Genomic DNA, 15,697 nt, shown 5'->3' on the forward strand with positions numbered 1-15,697 from the left:
AAAGCTATAGGGCTATACTTTGGATGCAATTCTATTTCCATGTGCCTAGCCATTCATAGCTATCTTGTTTGTATACTTTTTGGCATACCATCCCTATATCCTGCTAGTACATATATAAATATATCTAGGAAGGAGAGAGAGAGAGAGAGAGAGAGAGAGAGAGAGAGAGAGAGTTAAAATAGTTTTTAAGGGGGTCAAAAATGGGTCTAATTGAAAAAAGAAATCGTTATACATTTTGTACATTCATCTTAGTTTATTTTTAATCAGTCCATATGCAGGTCGTCACATTGGTACAACGGTAACATCATCAGCTTTGAATCCTACAGTTTTGCTTTCGATTATAGCTGATGGCACCCAAATACTTTTTTTTTTTTTACTTTAGAAATCACGACTATAATAATATATACGAAATCTGGACAAATTAAAATATCATATTTAAGCGTATTTTACGACCGGGCAAAGACATATCCAACTTTAATGAAATTTAAACCATATGTATAAAGCACCAATTGAGAGTTCATAGTATTCGAACTATTGTGCTTATCTTGAGTGTTATTTCCACATTTCAGCCGATGTAACCTCCAGCTTTCTTAAGGCTTATCTTGTTTAAATCGTGAATCTGCACAGAAGGTTTGAGATTACCCCGTTCAAAACCTAAAAAGTAACACTTAAGATGAGAACAGTAGCCTGAATAATTCAAACAATAAAAATTATCAATCCTTATCTAAAATAAATTTGCCAACATAATTCAGAGTTTTTCAAAAGTGGAACAAGGGAGAAGGATGTTGCTTAAAAAAAAAAAAAAAAAAAGAAAAAAAAAAAGGCCATGTAGTGTAATGAGCATAGTGAAAGGGGACATAGTACTGTTCCTCATTCAATCCTGGGCAACATCGGATCTTCTTACCAGTTTTTGATAAATTACATTTTTGCAACAAAATTTATTTTCTTAAACAAATAAACACCTTTTTTTTATTTAGTAATCTGGGAATAATAACATGTCTTCTGACATTAAAACCGTGAAAATATTTCATAGAAATTGTTTTTGTTGTTGTTATTTTGCACAAAAATTGCATATAGACTCAAAAGCATTCGATTTTCCATGCTAAATTATGACGATCAAATTAGAACTGCTGGTGCGATATTATTACAGGATTAATTATTGATTTCTACTGTTGTACAACTGCTTGTTTGTTGCGGCATTGCAAGGAGGATTTATTTATCTGCCTTTTGCAGCAGCAAGGTTAGACACAAGGTATGCTTAAAGTAGGGGAAACAGCTCTCCCCCTTGCTACCGAAAAAGGGGCATGTTGACTCGGCTGTAAAAATAGTCTAGTTGATCTAGGCTCGGCATAGGGTGCTTTAAGCAATACCCCACACCATCCTTAAAAAAAATAAATAAATAAAAAGAAAAAATAATGAAGGAAGCTAGGAAAGAGGAAGAGGTGAGAAGAAAGGAGAATAGCAGCCATAATGTATAATCTGAATGCAATATCAATGACTTATCTCCCCTTTTCATCTACACGGATGGGCTTGCTTAACTCCAAACAGTGAAAAAAAAAAAAAGAAAAAAAAGAAATTTTTTTTTAACCAGGCGAGAATAAAGGCTAATGAATGTCGGTAGAGAGTGAGACAACACTATAATGATTAATAATAGTGGAAATGGGGTAGGGTTTGATTATTTAAGAGGACGGTTTAACAAGAACTTGTTTGCATGAGACTTGAAAACGTCCATGTTATAGTCAGCTAGGAAGTAACCCCATGGTATTGTGTTCCACAAATGGACAGTTCTAGAAAGAAACTTTGCTCATGGAATTTTCGTTTAGCTTTAGGCACAGATAGAAAGTTAGGGAAATTGACAGTTGTAGCTAGACAAGTATTTTTTGCAAATGTTTTGCAAGGCGGAGGTCTATAGATTGAAACTCAGTCGAGCACCTGCTATGAATTAAATGAGAAGCTTGCTTCTATCAATTTATATATTGCAGAAGAAATCTGTAGAAAATAAAAATAAAAATGCGATTTGTACATTTGTAACTTAGTAGATCTAGAATTAGTTATTTATTCATAATTGATCATAGACTTATTTTTTAACTAGCAGGGGGGGGGGGCTTGCCATTGCCAGTCTTTAAACATGCTTAATATATTTTAATTCAAACAGATTTTGTATTTATTATTCCAGAATCAATTCTCTATTGAATATATATATATATATATACACGATTACTTCATTTAATCACATAATATACGAAAATATAATTTTATGCGTAAATTTTTCAGTATTTACTTTAACAGTGCTCAATACATAGGTAGAGCTAGGTAGTAAATTATGAAAAATATATATGTCAATTAAGCTACACAGAATATTCCACGTTTCATTCTTGTGAGAAGCCTAACGAATTCTCACGAGAATGAAACACAGAATATTTTGTGCAGCTTAATTGACATATATATATATATATATATATATATATATATATATATATATTATATATATAGTACTGATTTTAAAAGTAAAAAAATGATTTGGATGCGATCAACTAGAATCGAAACCAAACCATTTAACGCCCCTGCCACACTTCCTACCGTTTGAGGTAATCCAACAGATAGGTTATAAAATTAAACAACTTTCAGCTATGATTAGTTTACGTCAATGTCGGCAAGTTGAAATGAACATTTTGCATTTCAACTGCCGACCTCAGTATGTGTTATTTATCCATCCAAACAAAGATTTTACTCATTATAAACCATCCTTGGTGTATTATTACTATTTCCTGTTACTTTCAGCGTTATGTGACCAGTAGTTTAAGAGTTTATTGGTTGAATATTTACACATCGACACATACATACATACATACATACGTCAGCCTCTCCCTGACGACCCCCTAGCCCTTAAATCTTTCTTTCCAACACATTCACCATATGTCAGTATATCGTTATTACCAAGACTGTATAAATACATTATCTTCTCTATTTATATAAAGTTAGGTATGCATATATGCTTACATAGTTGTGCATACAGGATTCACTCCTAAACTATTCAATCAATCATCATAAATTTTGGAACACACTTGCTAGACGTAAGGGTCGACAATATGGCCTATATCTATTTTCATGCAAATGGGTCATTATAATGATAATATTAATACGTAAAATAACGCCACTTATGCAGATTTTGGACTGCTTAACATTATTTAGAAAGCCATTCTTAAAATGGGGAGGGGAGGGAGTTTTGTAACTATTCTGTACTTTCACTCAACAATTTAATAAAAGGATACCATAATATTAGAGTTTAACTTGAAGATCTCAACAAAAAAAAAAATAAATAAATAAATAAAATAAAATAGTATTGTTCGTATTCTGCCTAAGTACCAAAACAGTTTTCAAAATAATGATACTCAATCGTTTACAATTAGTATTGCGTTTTGGCATTAAATAACACTAAAAGGATTGTTATGCTGTAAAACAAACAAATCATTGCATTCATTGTATTTTGTGTCATCATAATATTAATCATTATTATTAATTGTGGTATAATAGCAACAGCACCCCTCCCCCAAAGTCCAACCCTCCCTCACAATTATGGTAGCAACATGGCAGTGTTAGAACTACGAATGGGAGTTTATTTAGAATTAAACATGATTAAAAAAAAAAATGTTAAAATACAAAAAAATCTTTGTTTCCTGTTACAAAGCAAGGAGGTCATATTCTAAAAATCACGTAAATTGATTAAGTAGTTCTTTTTGTTTGTTTTTTAACAGATCAAATGTTAATTTTTTAGCAATTAAAAAGTTTCAGTTATTTTGAATACAAACAAAATCTCTGTAATCCAATCGAATTGTCGCCCTTGAATTTGTGGAAAATTTAAAACACTATGGCAGCTCCTGGCCATCTCCTCACTTCCCCTTAAAGGTTGATTTTCTTAAGAAACCCCCCCCCCCCAAAAAAAATTGATTAATTTACGTTTTTCTTTTTTTTTTTTTTTTGTAATATGACATCTTCGTTCCTGACGAATACGTACATCATGTAGACTTTATTGTATTTTTGTTTTTTTCACAAAGTATAATTCTAATTAAGCACCCTTTGATGTCAGAAACTGCGATTCTTAGCAGGATCATCTCTGGTGGACAACTCTGGTAGCCAGTGGTATTAGGGTCACAACCCGTCTAACAGGGCAATGATGTAAACCCAGAAGTGAATGATCAGAATCTCATTCTTTGGTCATCTCTTTTGTAAATATGTGCCAGGCTTGAATTAATAAATTAACAGAGTGAAGATAACAACGTTGCTTCTTTGCATGTAAAACTTTCATTCCTGTGTATGGTCTAGGGCAAACCTTCCCCGATTTTGTATGCAACTATTTGGCCTGGTTTGGGATATTGGTGTAAAAACCTGCAATCTTGAAGGTCTAACGAATAGCTGAGACCAGTGAGGAGGACTTCATGCAAGTCAGACAATCCTGAGCACGATCATATAATATCAACTTTATGCAGAAGACTACTCAGAATAACAGCAGTATTTTAATCAACCAGTGATAAACTTGGCATGCCATAGGCACTTCTTGCAAAATTTTGGTGCAATTTTGATCAATAGTTTTGGAGCCTGTAAGTGACAAAGAAAAATTTCCCAAAAGGCTCAAGTGTGATCTAGATTGTTTTGTTTACAAAGATGACCTCACAGTGTTGTCATGGATGGCTAGTTATATTATTACGATTAAAAAAAAAAATGTTGTTTTATTTTCATTTTGTGCACAAGTGTGACAGTTAAATTTACAACAGTTTGATTTTATATTATTACAGATTGAACTTCAAATTCTATCATCATGTCAGTTTTATTTATTTCATTCCCTGGTTTCTTTCCACCTTGTTTGATTCGTAGCTAGACATGGTCAAGTAGGAGCTAGTTGGCTGTCATGGTCATCTCTCCACCTCATGGTCCATCCTGTTGCTCTATATGTTCAACTGTTGTCTGTATCTCAAAAGGTGACCTGCTTATCCATATTTTACCGCTTGTATGACAGAAGTGACAATTTCATTTACTTCAGTTTGCTGTTTGGTCCAGGAATTTCTTTTTCTTTTGTGTAGACTGAGACAGAGCATAATGCATTCCATCTTGCAATGTGCCAACATTGTTATAATTTAAACAGCATAATATTGAATATTGTCGAATAATTTTTTTATCCAATGGGCTTTAGCAGGGTGGATGAATTTGACTAGTCACAGAAAAACAGACAAAACTAACAGAGAAAAGCGTTTCTTAGACTTTAAAACAATATATCGTACTTTTGTTGTTGTAAATGTTATAAAAAATGACAACACAGTTAAGCTTGATAAACGAGTGTAATTTACTAATAAATAAATAAAGTTTTGGCCTTTTCCTAGGTCTTTTCCATTGCATTATGGTCCATTCTGTCACTCTATATGTCTACCTCTTGCCTGTATATCTCGAAAAGTGACCTGCTTATCTATGTTTTACCATTCTTATAGTGATGATAATGTCGTTTACTTCAGTTTGCTGTCTGGTCCAGGCGTTTCTTTTTCAATAGCAAACTATACCAGGTTTTAATGCTTAATTCAGAGAGAGCAGTATTGTATTATCTGTTCTGTTCTCATGGGACCATCCTCCCAGATATTACCTCCTCTTTTAGGGAGGTAGTGTAGTACATGTTAGTTCATCATTACCTTTCAGGCATTACCTCTTTTTTTTTTTTTTTTTTTTGAGAGAGATAACAGTGTAGTATATTTTCTTTCGCCATAATACCATACTCCTAGGCATTAGCTCCTCTTTTTTTAGGATGATGGAACCGTGAAGTATATAGTCGCTAATCATGATACCATCATCTCAGGCATTACCTCCTCTTTTTGGGGAGGGGGAGCAGTGTTGTATGTATTCGTTTGTTACGTACCATCCTCCTAGCAAAAATATGCGATCGGAGCATGAATAATAGAATTAAAAAAAAAATGGTTATTTTATTTATTTTTTTTTTTTTCTATTTGAATTGATGACAAATTTCACAAATCAATAAGCATAAAAACAGGTTGGGAACCACTGAGTGACCATTAAGTTATGCTAGTACTTATAGAAGCAGTACTATCAATATTGTTGTTTTAAAAAAAAAATGCTAATACGTATTGATTTTTTTTTTTTTTTTTGTTAGAATGTTAAGTTTAACTTAAAAATAACAGCAAAACATTAAATAAACAATTTAGCATTAAATGAAAGAGAAAGAAAATACATATTCATTTAAATATCGAGTTTCAATCCAGGTGTCAAATTAAATTTATAGTTCAACAATTAAAATCATTACAACTCTACACTCCAAACATTTGCCATTTCTTGAAAATGTCAAAAATGAACAATTATTAAATGTCAAAAATTGGTAAAATTTTACTCTTTGCCCCCCATGCTATCAAATAAAGTAAAAATAAGATTTTAATGATTTTCAGAAAAGCTAACAAAACAAAAAAGACAAAATCTTACCAAAGGCAAGCTAAGTTACTCTTTTACCTACCTGCATAAGTTTTTAAGTTTTAACTTATTTTAAAGTGTGTTTTTTTTTTTTTACTTAAAAATAAAAATAGTGTAAAACATGTAGAGTTTGAACAAAAACTAAAATGGTGGTCTTGTTCAGGTCTTAATTAGTCAAAAATCGAAATTCAAACAAAATATTGGTAGAACATTATATTTTCGCACGACATTTATCAGAGGTGTTTCTTTCTATCCAGACTTTTAATTTTCGATTTTTGGGACCATTTTTGGGGGGTTTTTTTTCATTCTAATCTATTTTAAGCAACCTTCATTTTTAAGTAAAAAAAAAAAAAAAAAAAAAAAAAACTTTAAAATAAAAACACAAAAAAATTATCCAGGTAGGTAGAATAGTAACTTAGCTTGGTTTTGGTAACATTTAATTGTATATTTAGATTATCAACCCTTTTTTGCTTTGTTAGATCTTCTGGAAAAAAAAAAAAAAAAAAAAATCAAAGATTCTATTTTTTCTTCTGTGCAATTACACATCTAATAATAAAACTTTTAGATTTTAGAGGAGGGGGTTCACATTACTGTATAAATTTAATGTAAATATAACCTAAAATGATCTATTTTTTTTAACACTAACAGATTGCCTGGGAGAGAACGACCGTCATTTTAGAAATAGAAAACAAGAATTGATTATTCTATGTTAAATGTATAGAGTAAAGTGGATGCTTGTTAAGATAGAGTCGACAGATCGAATTTTTAAATATGTCGATTTAAGTAAAAACAATATTACCAACTGAATTGTCACGTCGAAAATAGTAATATCCAAAAATTATGAACATTCAGAGTAGAATTGCTAGTGATTTAGTAAAACACAAGTCTTTCGCTATAAGGCTAAAATGTTGGTCACCATTAAAATGTAATGTAAAATATGCGTTCCGAGTTATGTCCCCCTGTATATGAACTCTTCAACGTCTACTTTATACATCTAAGAAGAATATAATTTTCTCACCCAATTTTCTGTAACAATTTTAATCATAAATAACTTTCTACTCGATGAGTTTTCGTAATTTTTGGATATAGTACTATTTTTGACATGGCAGTTAAGTATGTAGTATTGCTTTTGCTTAAAACGACATATTAAAAAAAAAAAAATCGATCAGTCGTCTATCTTAACAAGCACCATAAAGTGTACTCCTCTCCTACTCTAAAATATTTTATTTCTATTAAAAGATTTTCCATTGTGACAACGTAATCACCGGTGAAAAAGGAGAAAATCATTTTTATTTTCCAGTTGACAACCTAGGAGTAAAGGATGAACAGTCTCAGTCTCTCTCAAATTAACCACCGAACAGTAATTTATCCATTGCGCCCCTATTGTAGAAATCTGTAATTCTACCGAATTTGAACCGAACTTTTCTTTTTTTTTTTTTTTTTAACCCTGACTAACCCTAATCTAAATTTTAGGTTTCGTTGAAAGAAAGCCAATTTAAATTCGGTTCAAATTCTGTAGAAGCACCTAGAAATCAACCAACTACGCAATAATGTAAAAATAAGTATTCATTGTTGTCAACAAAAATACAAAAGCAACAACAGGGATCAATTTAAAATTGAGTTTTAAGTAATAAAATAGTCATCCATTCCATTTGAGGTCTACACGACAGCAAGCAAGAAGCACCTACGATAATAAATTAACGATTTTAATGAATGAAAAAGTGATAGTAAAAACTGAACGGAAAAATTAATGAGCACGTTTACAAGTTAAAAAAATATTGGATTTAGATTTTTTTTTTTTTGTCAATCCTTATTGACTTGCCTTCCTACAAAGGAAGAGGCAGGCACAAGGTCAGTTTTGATAGGAAGAAAAACTCAGCTCCACAAGATTAGACGCAGAGTTTGGATTGGGATAAAAATTAAAATTGCCTCAGTGTAGAAGGACCCCTTGATACTTCTACAGTTCACAAGCAAATTTAGAAAGTCATTCTTAACAGTGCGTGTGTGTGTGTGTGTGGGGGGGCTTTGTTAACTCTTACGTTGACCGGACAGACCGCCTAAAATGAAAACCATTTGCTTGTGAATGTTAAACTGCACTAGTACTGATTTCTCCTTCACTGAACAGATACTGCACTTTACTGCTCCTTGTCTTGGATTATTTAATTTTTATTATTTATTATTTAAAAATAAATATTTCTTGTATGGGATGAATGGGGTTGTTGGGGTACATGATCAAATTATTATGTACAAAGAAAAGCAAAGAGGGTTAAAGGATATCAATTATATACTTTTGAAATTCTTAGGATTATTAAAGAAATGGGAAGGGGCTTAATTAAGATTTCCAAAATAATGGGGTAGAGAATACTAAAAAAGTAACACATGTTTCTATCTGTCCTTGCAATTAATTTATCAGCATGACTGATTAAAAAAAAGTATTTATGCAGAATACGAACCGTGCTGTAATAACGTTATTATTAACACCAATGGTACTTATTTGTAATGAACATATCCAAAAATTACGAAAAACGATAAGGTAGAAAAAATAATTAATGAAAATAGTTTTCGAAGACAATTAGAGAAAAAAAACAGAAAGTTTGACTCGTAACAATGGAGGTAATAATTTTCTAAAATCATAAGCCAATTTAACAAAACTCAATGTTCGCTTATTTTCTTCGAAAACTATTTTCATTCATAATTATTTTTCTACCTAATCGTTTTTCATAATTTTTGGATATGTTCATTATTGCGACATAATTAAGTAGATAACATTGGTTTTACGTGAAACTCAATATTTCGATTTTCGCTCTAATGCTGAAGAAACACCAAATTGAATTTAACTTAAAAAAAAAAAAAAAAACCCAACTATCTAAAAAGAAAAATAGCATGATCCGTTTCCTGTATAAATAAATTGGAAGAATCCCCCCCCCCAAAAAAAAAAACAGCAAATCTAAAACAATTAGAATAAAATGGATGGGTTAAGAAAAAAAATGGATCTGCAAAGGACATTTTAATTGAAATATTTATATTAAATATTGAAGTTTTTAGCTTCAAGATGTTTGTCATTGAAACATTATCTTAACCGAATTAGTTCAACCAACGTTGCTGAATTTTTGAGACGAGGATTGGTTATTTGTATTTTGGATTCATTGGACTACTATTCTCATCTCGAGATCTGAAGTTCTGAGGTTACATCGACGGAAACGGTGTGAAAATGACACTCAAGATGAGAACAGTAGTCCGACGAAAACAAACGAATTTAATTTAATGATCAAATTAGATTATTATTTAATTTATTATAAAACTATAAGTTAGTTAAGATGATGCTGTCACAATGACATCTATCTTAAAGCTGAAAAGTTCCATATAACGCATTAAATAGACACATCTACCCTACCTAAAAATGGTCATAATATCAGATCAATTTACTATTTGTTTCATTTAATAAAACCATCCTCGACTTTGTGATCACTTATGGCCGTATAAAAACTAGATAAGTAAAAAAAAAAAAAAATTGTGGCTTATTTTGAAGTACACTCATTAAAATAAAAAAAAATCAGAAAAATCTTTATGATGTACGGAACCAATGTGTCATATTCCAAAAATCGCGTAAATTGATCAAGTAGTTTTTTTTTTTTTTCTGGTGTTTTTGACAATCAACTTTTATAACGAAGTGAGACGTGGTCAATTTTGATCGGCCAGGTTTTTGGTCAAGCAATCGAGCATAAATAAGGGAGGGACAACTCAATTCGAAGTATCGAGATCAAATTCAGCCTTACAAAGAATGCATTTATAGAATCGCTAAAAATCGTAAATTTTTCTTTTCTTTAACTAAAAAACTACTTGATCAATTTACGTGATTTTTTTTAATATGATACGAGACACATACGTCGTCTATTTTTTTCTTTTAGTGTCATTGGTAATTCTAAATAAACAAAAAAAAATGGGTTAGCAATTTTTCAGGTTAAAAAGAAAAATATCTTATGTGGATTATTCTTTTAACAGCCTACTACTTCCATTATTTTTTAACATCATTTAAACTAACTAATAATCTTACAATAACTATTTATTGCTAGTTATAGTGTATACACACACGCACCTGCTAATTGTAATATTAAAGCAACAGGGTGGTCGAAATATCAGGGATTAGGTTTTAGTCTAAATTATGTAGTAAACAGAGCCCCCATTTTGTGACTACATTAATTTGCGATCGTATATTTTAGTATTCATATTGTCAGCTGAAAAAGAGAGAAATTAACACGCTTAATAAAAATGTTATATATTTTCCCCTGTAAATATTTATATATACATTTTTTTTTTCATTTTATTTATTTTTTTTAAGTAACAAAGCTGAAATAAGAAAAAAACACTGGAGAAATTAAGAAATAGGTCTACTGGTTATTTATTTATTTATTTATTTTTTTTTTTTAAGAATTTCGAGAAATACGATTTTCGTTTTCTTTAATTTGGTTTATAAGCACAAATGAACAATAATACTTGACTTTTGCTGATGGACGTTAATTTTAATCTGAAAATCGCTTCGAATCAACAGTTAAAAGGCTTCAAAATCGCTTCAGAATGTCTAAGGCTACGACATAAACATTTATGTCGGACATCTTTTTTTTTCTTTAGTTATATATTCAAAAGTCAAAACGAGTTATTCGACGAGAGGAAAAAACAAACAATATAGTAATCGTTTATATTGAAACGGTTAACTTTCAAAATGGCTGTAAAATTTTATCGACTCATGTCGGATTTGCTAAGCGGTGATAGAGTAATTTCATCCACCGTTTTAATCTGTCAGAATTTTGCAGATTTCTATTTTTTTTTTATTTATTACAAATATTAATTTGCTTTTTATTTTGGAAATATTAATTAGCAAATAATAAAATCAAGTGTTTATTGAAATGTTGTCATTCGGACTTAGGACCAGTGGTAAGGGACATTGTGTTTTGCAAGAAACAATAAAATGAGTGTTAATTTAAATTAAATTAAAATATAGTAACAATAATGACGTCACCAATATAGAATATTGCCGAATAAATTGCCTTTAAAAGTACAATCAGAAAACAAAAATATTTGGAAACAAAAAATAAATCAAAAAAAAAAAAATAAATAAAAAATAAGATTTAGACGCTATTTCTGCAGTTGACAGATCCTACCATTTTTTATTTATTTATTTATTTATTTTTTTAGGTAAGATCCAAGTTAAATTCTATTTTTACGAAATCTTTTGTTTATTAAATTACAAAGTAGAAGTACAGAATTAACAACGCGCCACTCCCCATGTTAAGAATGGATTTCTAAATGTTAATTTCAGCACGGTTCGTAAAATGAAGAAGTACCAATTAAACATAAAATTTATTTGCTCTATCATCGCCGCTGACGCCGCTTCTTCACAAATCACAGAAAACTAGTCGATACTATTTGGCTGCCATTTTGGAAGCTAACCGTTTCAATGTTTGATTAATAGTAAATAAAAAATATAGTTTGACGTATATTTATCAAAGTTTCGCAAGATAAACGAAAGATCCTATATGATCTCGCTGTGTGTCAATTTGAAAGTAAATTTCTAATTAGAATTAAATTTTATAGACAAATGTCAAATATTAATGTTCGTTTGTGGTTGTAAATTAAATATAAACAATATTTATTTATTTATAGAGGGTCACGAGGTATTATGGGAAAATCTGAATGAGATTTTTTTCTTTAAAGAAGACTCAAAGAAAGATGAAATATAAATAAACAATGACGTAAATAAATAGTAGGGCAGTCTGGGTGGACTGGTTTACTTACTGGCAATCGTTCATAATTTCCTCCTGTGTCCGAATCTGTACGGGGGCGAATTTTTCCACCTTTTCTTCGAAATTGCAAAAACATTTTGTGATTTTTTCATCGAATGTGTTGACGAGGTCCTCAAGCGATCCGGACACGGTTTCACCGAAGTGGTTCTCAACAACCAAATTGTTGTCATTCCTCTCATTCGGTCCTTTCGAAGGCTTGGGGTTCTTGTTGGAGTTCTCCACGTCCGTGACGGTCTGGAAATCGTTAAAATCGTTCCACTCGTCGCTCTCGAAGGTGGCCAGGGGAGCCTCGAATTGTAGTTCCGCCATCTTAAGGCCCCGCATCCTCGCAGCAAGAAATGACGGCCTTCACCTTCAGCAGCAAATAATTAGGAGAAAAAAAAAGATCGTAATAATTTTCTTTTCAATTGATAAAAATATATATATATATTAAAATTGTTATTTTTTATAATTCTATATCCTTCTGATTATTTTTTGCCTCTTTCAACGGCAAAATGATAGCTGATATCTTCCATTTAAACCTAACCTTTTTTCCACTAGTAAATCCGAACCGAATTTCTTCTAGCTCTGACTGAATGTCGTGTCGTCTGCTTCTCATTAAAGTAGACTAGCCCCGCCCCTTTTAAATAAAATAAGCCTCGCCCCCCTCTGCATTGGTATTTTACTATTATTAGTATTATTATCACTAATATTCTATATCTTTTTATCAATATAGCGTGATATTATTATTATTATTATTATCGATACTATTATAGTAGTAGCTGCTTCTATGTATTGCTATAAAGAAATTTAATCTACACATTAGCGCAGTCAGTGAGTGGTTCCCAGCCACCTCGCAACGGCACATTAGTGTATACTGTATCGCGATAGAGGTTATAGATGGAAATTACAAATTCTTACATGTGGAAAACAGCTTCCATATCGTTATTACCGGAGACATTTGTATGAATAAATATTAACTCACACATTATTACTTACGTGATATGAATAATTAAATATATTTAAAAAACAAAAAAAAAAAAAAACAAAGAAATAAAACGCATAATAAATCTTTTGCTAGGTATTTTGCTAGGTATTTTGATTTTTGCATACGAGTAAGCATTGTTAAATATTTATTTAAATGTTTATCATTTTGTGATAGATGTGCCGCGTAAATTTTAAAGAGCTGACTAGATTGCCGCCATATTAAAAAAAAAAATTTTAAGCCTGGGAACCAACTGCATTAGCGTAATTGCTGTAGCTGCGCAAATGCTGCTAACAGATGGTTTTAGCTAAAGCAGTGGCAGTTTAAATTTAAAAAGTTAATTTTAATTATTATCAAAACAAGATTTAGTTCCTAATAAAAATGACGCATACATACACATGTAAATATTTTTTTTATATAAAAGCAATCAAACGGTTGTAGCTAATTATAAATCTGAAAAAAAAGAAAGAAAAAAGGTTAATACCTTTAGCAAAATACAATTTTACTGTAAGTGATTACGTCTTTTTTAAGCTGTGTCCGTCCTTCGCTCAGTCTGTGTTAGACTGTCAAGCTAAAGTTAGAAATAGCTTTTTGTGCTTAAGCTTGAAATAACATTTTCGTCAGTCGACCTTGTTAAGTTAGAAATAACATTTTCTTTGGTATGGTCTGGTTTGAAATAGCATTTTCTTTGGTCTGGTTTAATCTGAGATAGTATTTTCTTTGGTCTACTATGTTTTGGTTTGAAATAGCATTTTCTTTGGTCTGGTATAGTATGGTTGAAAATAGTATTTTCTTTGGTCTGGTTTAGTCTGGTCTGAAATAACATTTTCTTTGCTCTAGTATGGTTTGATTTAAATGATATTTTCTTTGGTCTGGCATAACCTGGTTTGAAATAGCATTTTCTTTGGTCTGATTTAGTCTAGTCAGAAATAGGATTTTCTTTGGTCTGTCATAATCTAGTTTGAAATCGCATTTTTATAATTCTGTTATACTTAAGTAAGAAATAACTATTTTAGATTCATCTACACATCTCTATATATTTTGAATATTTTTTTAAAACTCCTTTTCGCCCCAAACCCAGGCATTTTGTTATTTGGAACATTAGGAGCTACTATTTGAGATCGTTTCTAACAGAAGACTGTGGGGAATTGAACAGCGAAATGTTTGTTCACCTTACATTTAAACTTCTGCAGATTTTTATAGTCAAGGAAGCAAGAAGTAAGGAGGGAATTCCATACTCCAAGGGGAGAAACTGTTAACATAGAAGGTTTTCTGGCATCTAGGGACTCCAACACTGAAGGGGTGGAATTTTGCTGCATGTCAAATTAGTTGGGAATATGTACGTCAAGGCAGAACAAGTGCTATAAGATCATTGAAGCAAATTCAATTAAAGTACTTGTAGACCAGGCACATGGATTGTGTTGATGAGAAAAAGGTTGGATTTAGTTGATAGTGTGAGACGTATTGGATTTGAGACTCTTTTTTTGATCCTGTCTAAGAAAAGGGAGAAACTAGTGGTGGACTGGTGGATATACCAGCCCAGGTATGACAACAATACTTCATGCATGGGTGAATGGTGGTTTTGTAAAGATATAGATTACTTTCTGGTGAAAGTAATTTTCTAGCACGGTAGTGGGAGCCCACTTTCTTTGCAGCATTCTAACGATTTTGCTGGTATGTCATGCTTAAGTTAAAGTGTTAAGTGCTTTCGTTGGTCTATCATGAGTAACATTTTTGTCAGTATGTCATACTAAAGTTTGATATATTATTTTCGTTGGTCTGTCACACTTAAATTAGAAATCATTTTATTTTTAGACATATTAATGAATCTACGTGTATTTTAAAATGGAATTCTTGTTGATCATTCTTAAATTTTGAATAGAATTTTAGCCAGTCTGTCAAGCTTTATTTGGATCATTTTCGTTGGTGTGATATGCTTAAATTTTGAATAGCTTCTTTTTTCTTCTTTTTTTTTTGTTAGTCTGTCATCATCACCATCGTATCGGGCGGGTTACCCGTACCAAATTTACTTTTCCCCTCCACAGGTTTCTATCTTCCATGGCCTTAGGAAGATCTTCAAGTTGTAAGCCAGTGTTAGTCTGTCAAAGTTAGATAAATTATTTTCGTTATTCTGTAATGCTTACGTCTGAAATATCTTTTTTGCTAGTCTGTCATGTTTTAGTTTGAATAGCATTTTTATCAGATGTCATTTTTCGTAAATAAATTCTTTTTAATTTTTATTGATTTATTTATTTTGCAAACAAATCTCCATTGTTTCCGTCATATTATGTTAAAATTTCGTTCAGGTGTCGTTAAAAAGTAAAGAATCTATTCAAATTAAAAATCCCTCAATAACGTCTTTGGCCACTCTATATATTAAGAACATAATTAAAACCTTTTATAAAATAAGAAAACAATAAAAACGGGTATAATAAAGATGTGTCCATTAAAAACGCTATTTCATAATATA

The 15,697-nt window shown here is 31.1% G+C and overlaps 1 protein-coding gene across 3 annotated transcripts in view; it reads right to left on the bottom strand.

Annotated features, from left to right (window-relative positions):
• The window catches only part of LOC145255792 (fasciculation and elongation protein zeta-2-like), a 157,748-nt gene that overhangs the window by 138,676 nt on the left and 3,375 nt on the right, over window positions 1-15,697 (bottom strand). The window contains exons 1-2 of one of the 3 annotated variants that reach the window (XM_080114476.1): window positions 13,712-13,787; window positions 12,256-12,615 (exon numbers count right to left, since the gene is read on the bottom strand). In XM_080114476.1, the coding sequence (XP_079970602.1) occupies window positions 12,256-12,587 (332 nt within the window). In that variant the 5' untranslated portion in view covers window positions 12,588-12,615; window positions 13,712-13,787. Of the gene's footprint in view, window positions 1-12,255; window positions 12,616-13,711; window positions 13,788-15,697 lie in introns of those variants that run through there. The other 2 variants (XM_080114475.1, XM_080114477.1) reach the window with 2 other exon arrangements.

Source organism: Euprymna scolopes, chromosome 31 (assembly GCF_053919585.1).
Source record: "Euprymna scolopes isolate OS-2025 chromosome 31, ASM5391958v1, whole genome shotgun sequence".
In the NCBI taxonomy this organism is placed as follows: domain Eukaryota; kingdom Metazoa; phylum Mollusca; class Cephalopoda; order Sepiida; family Sepiolidae; genus Euprymna; species Euprymna scolopes.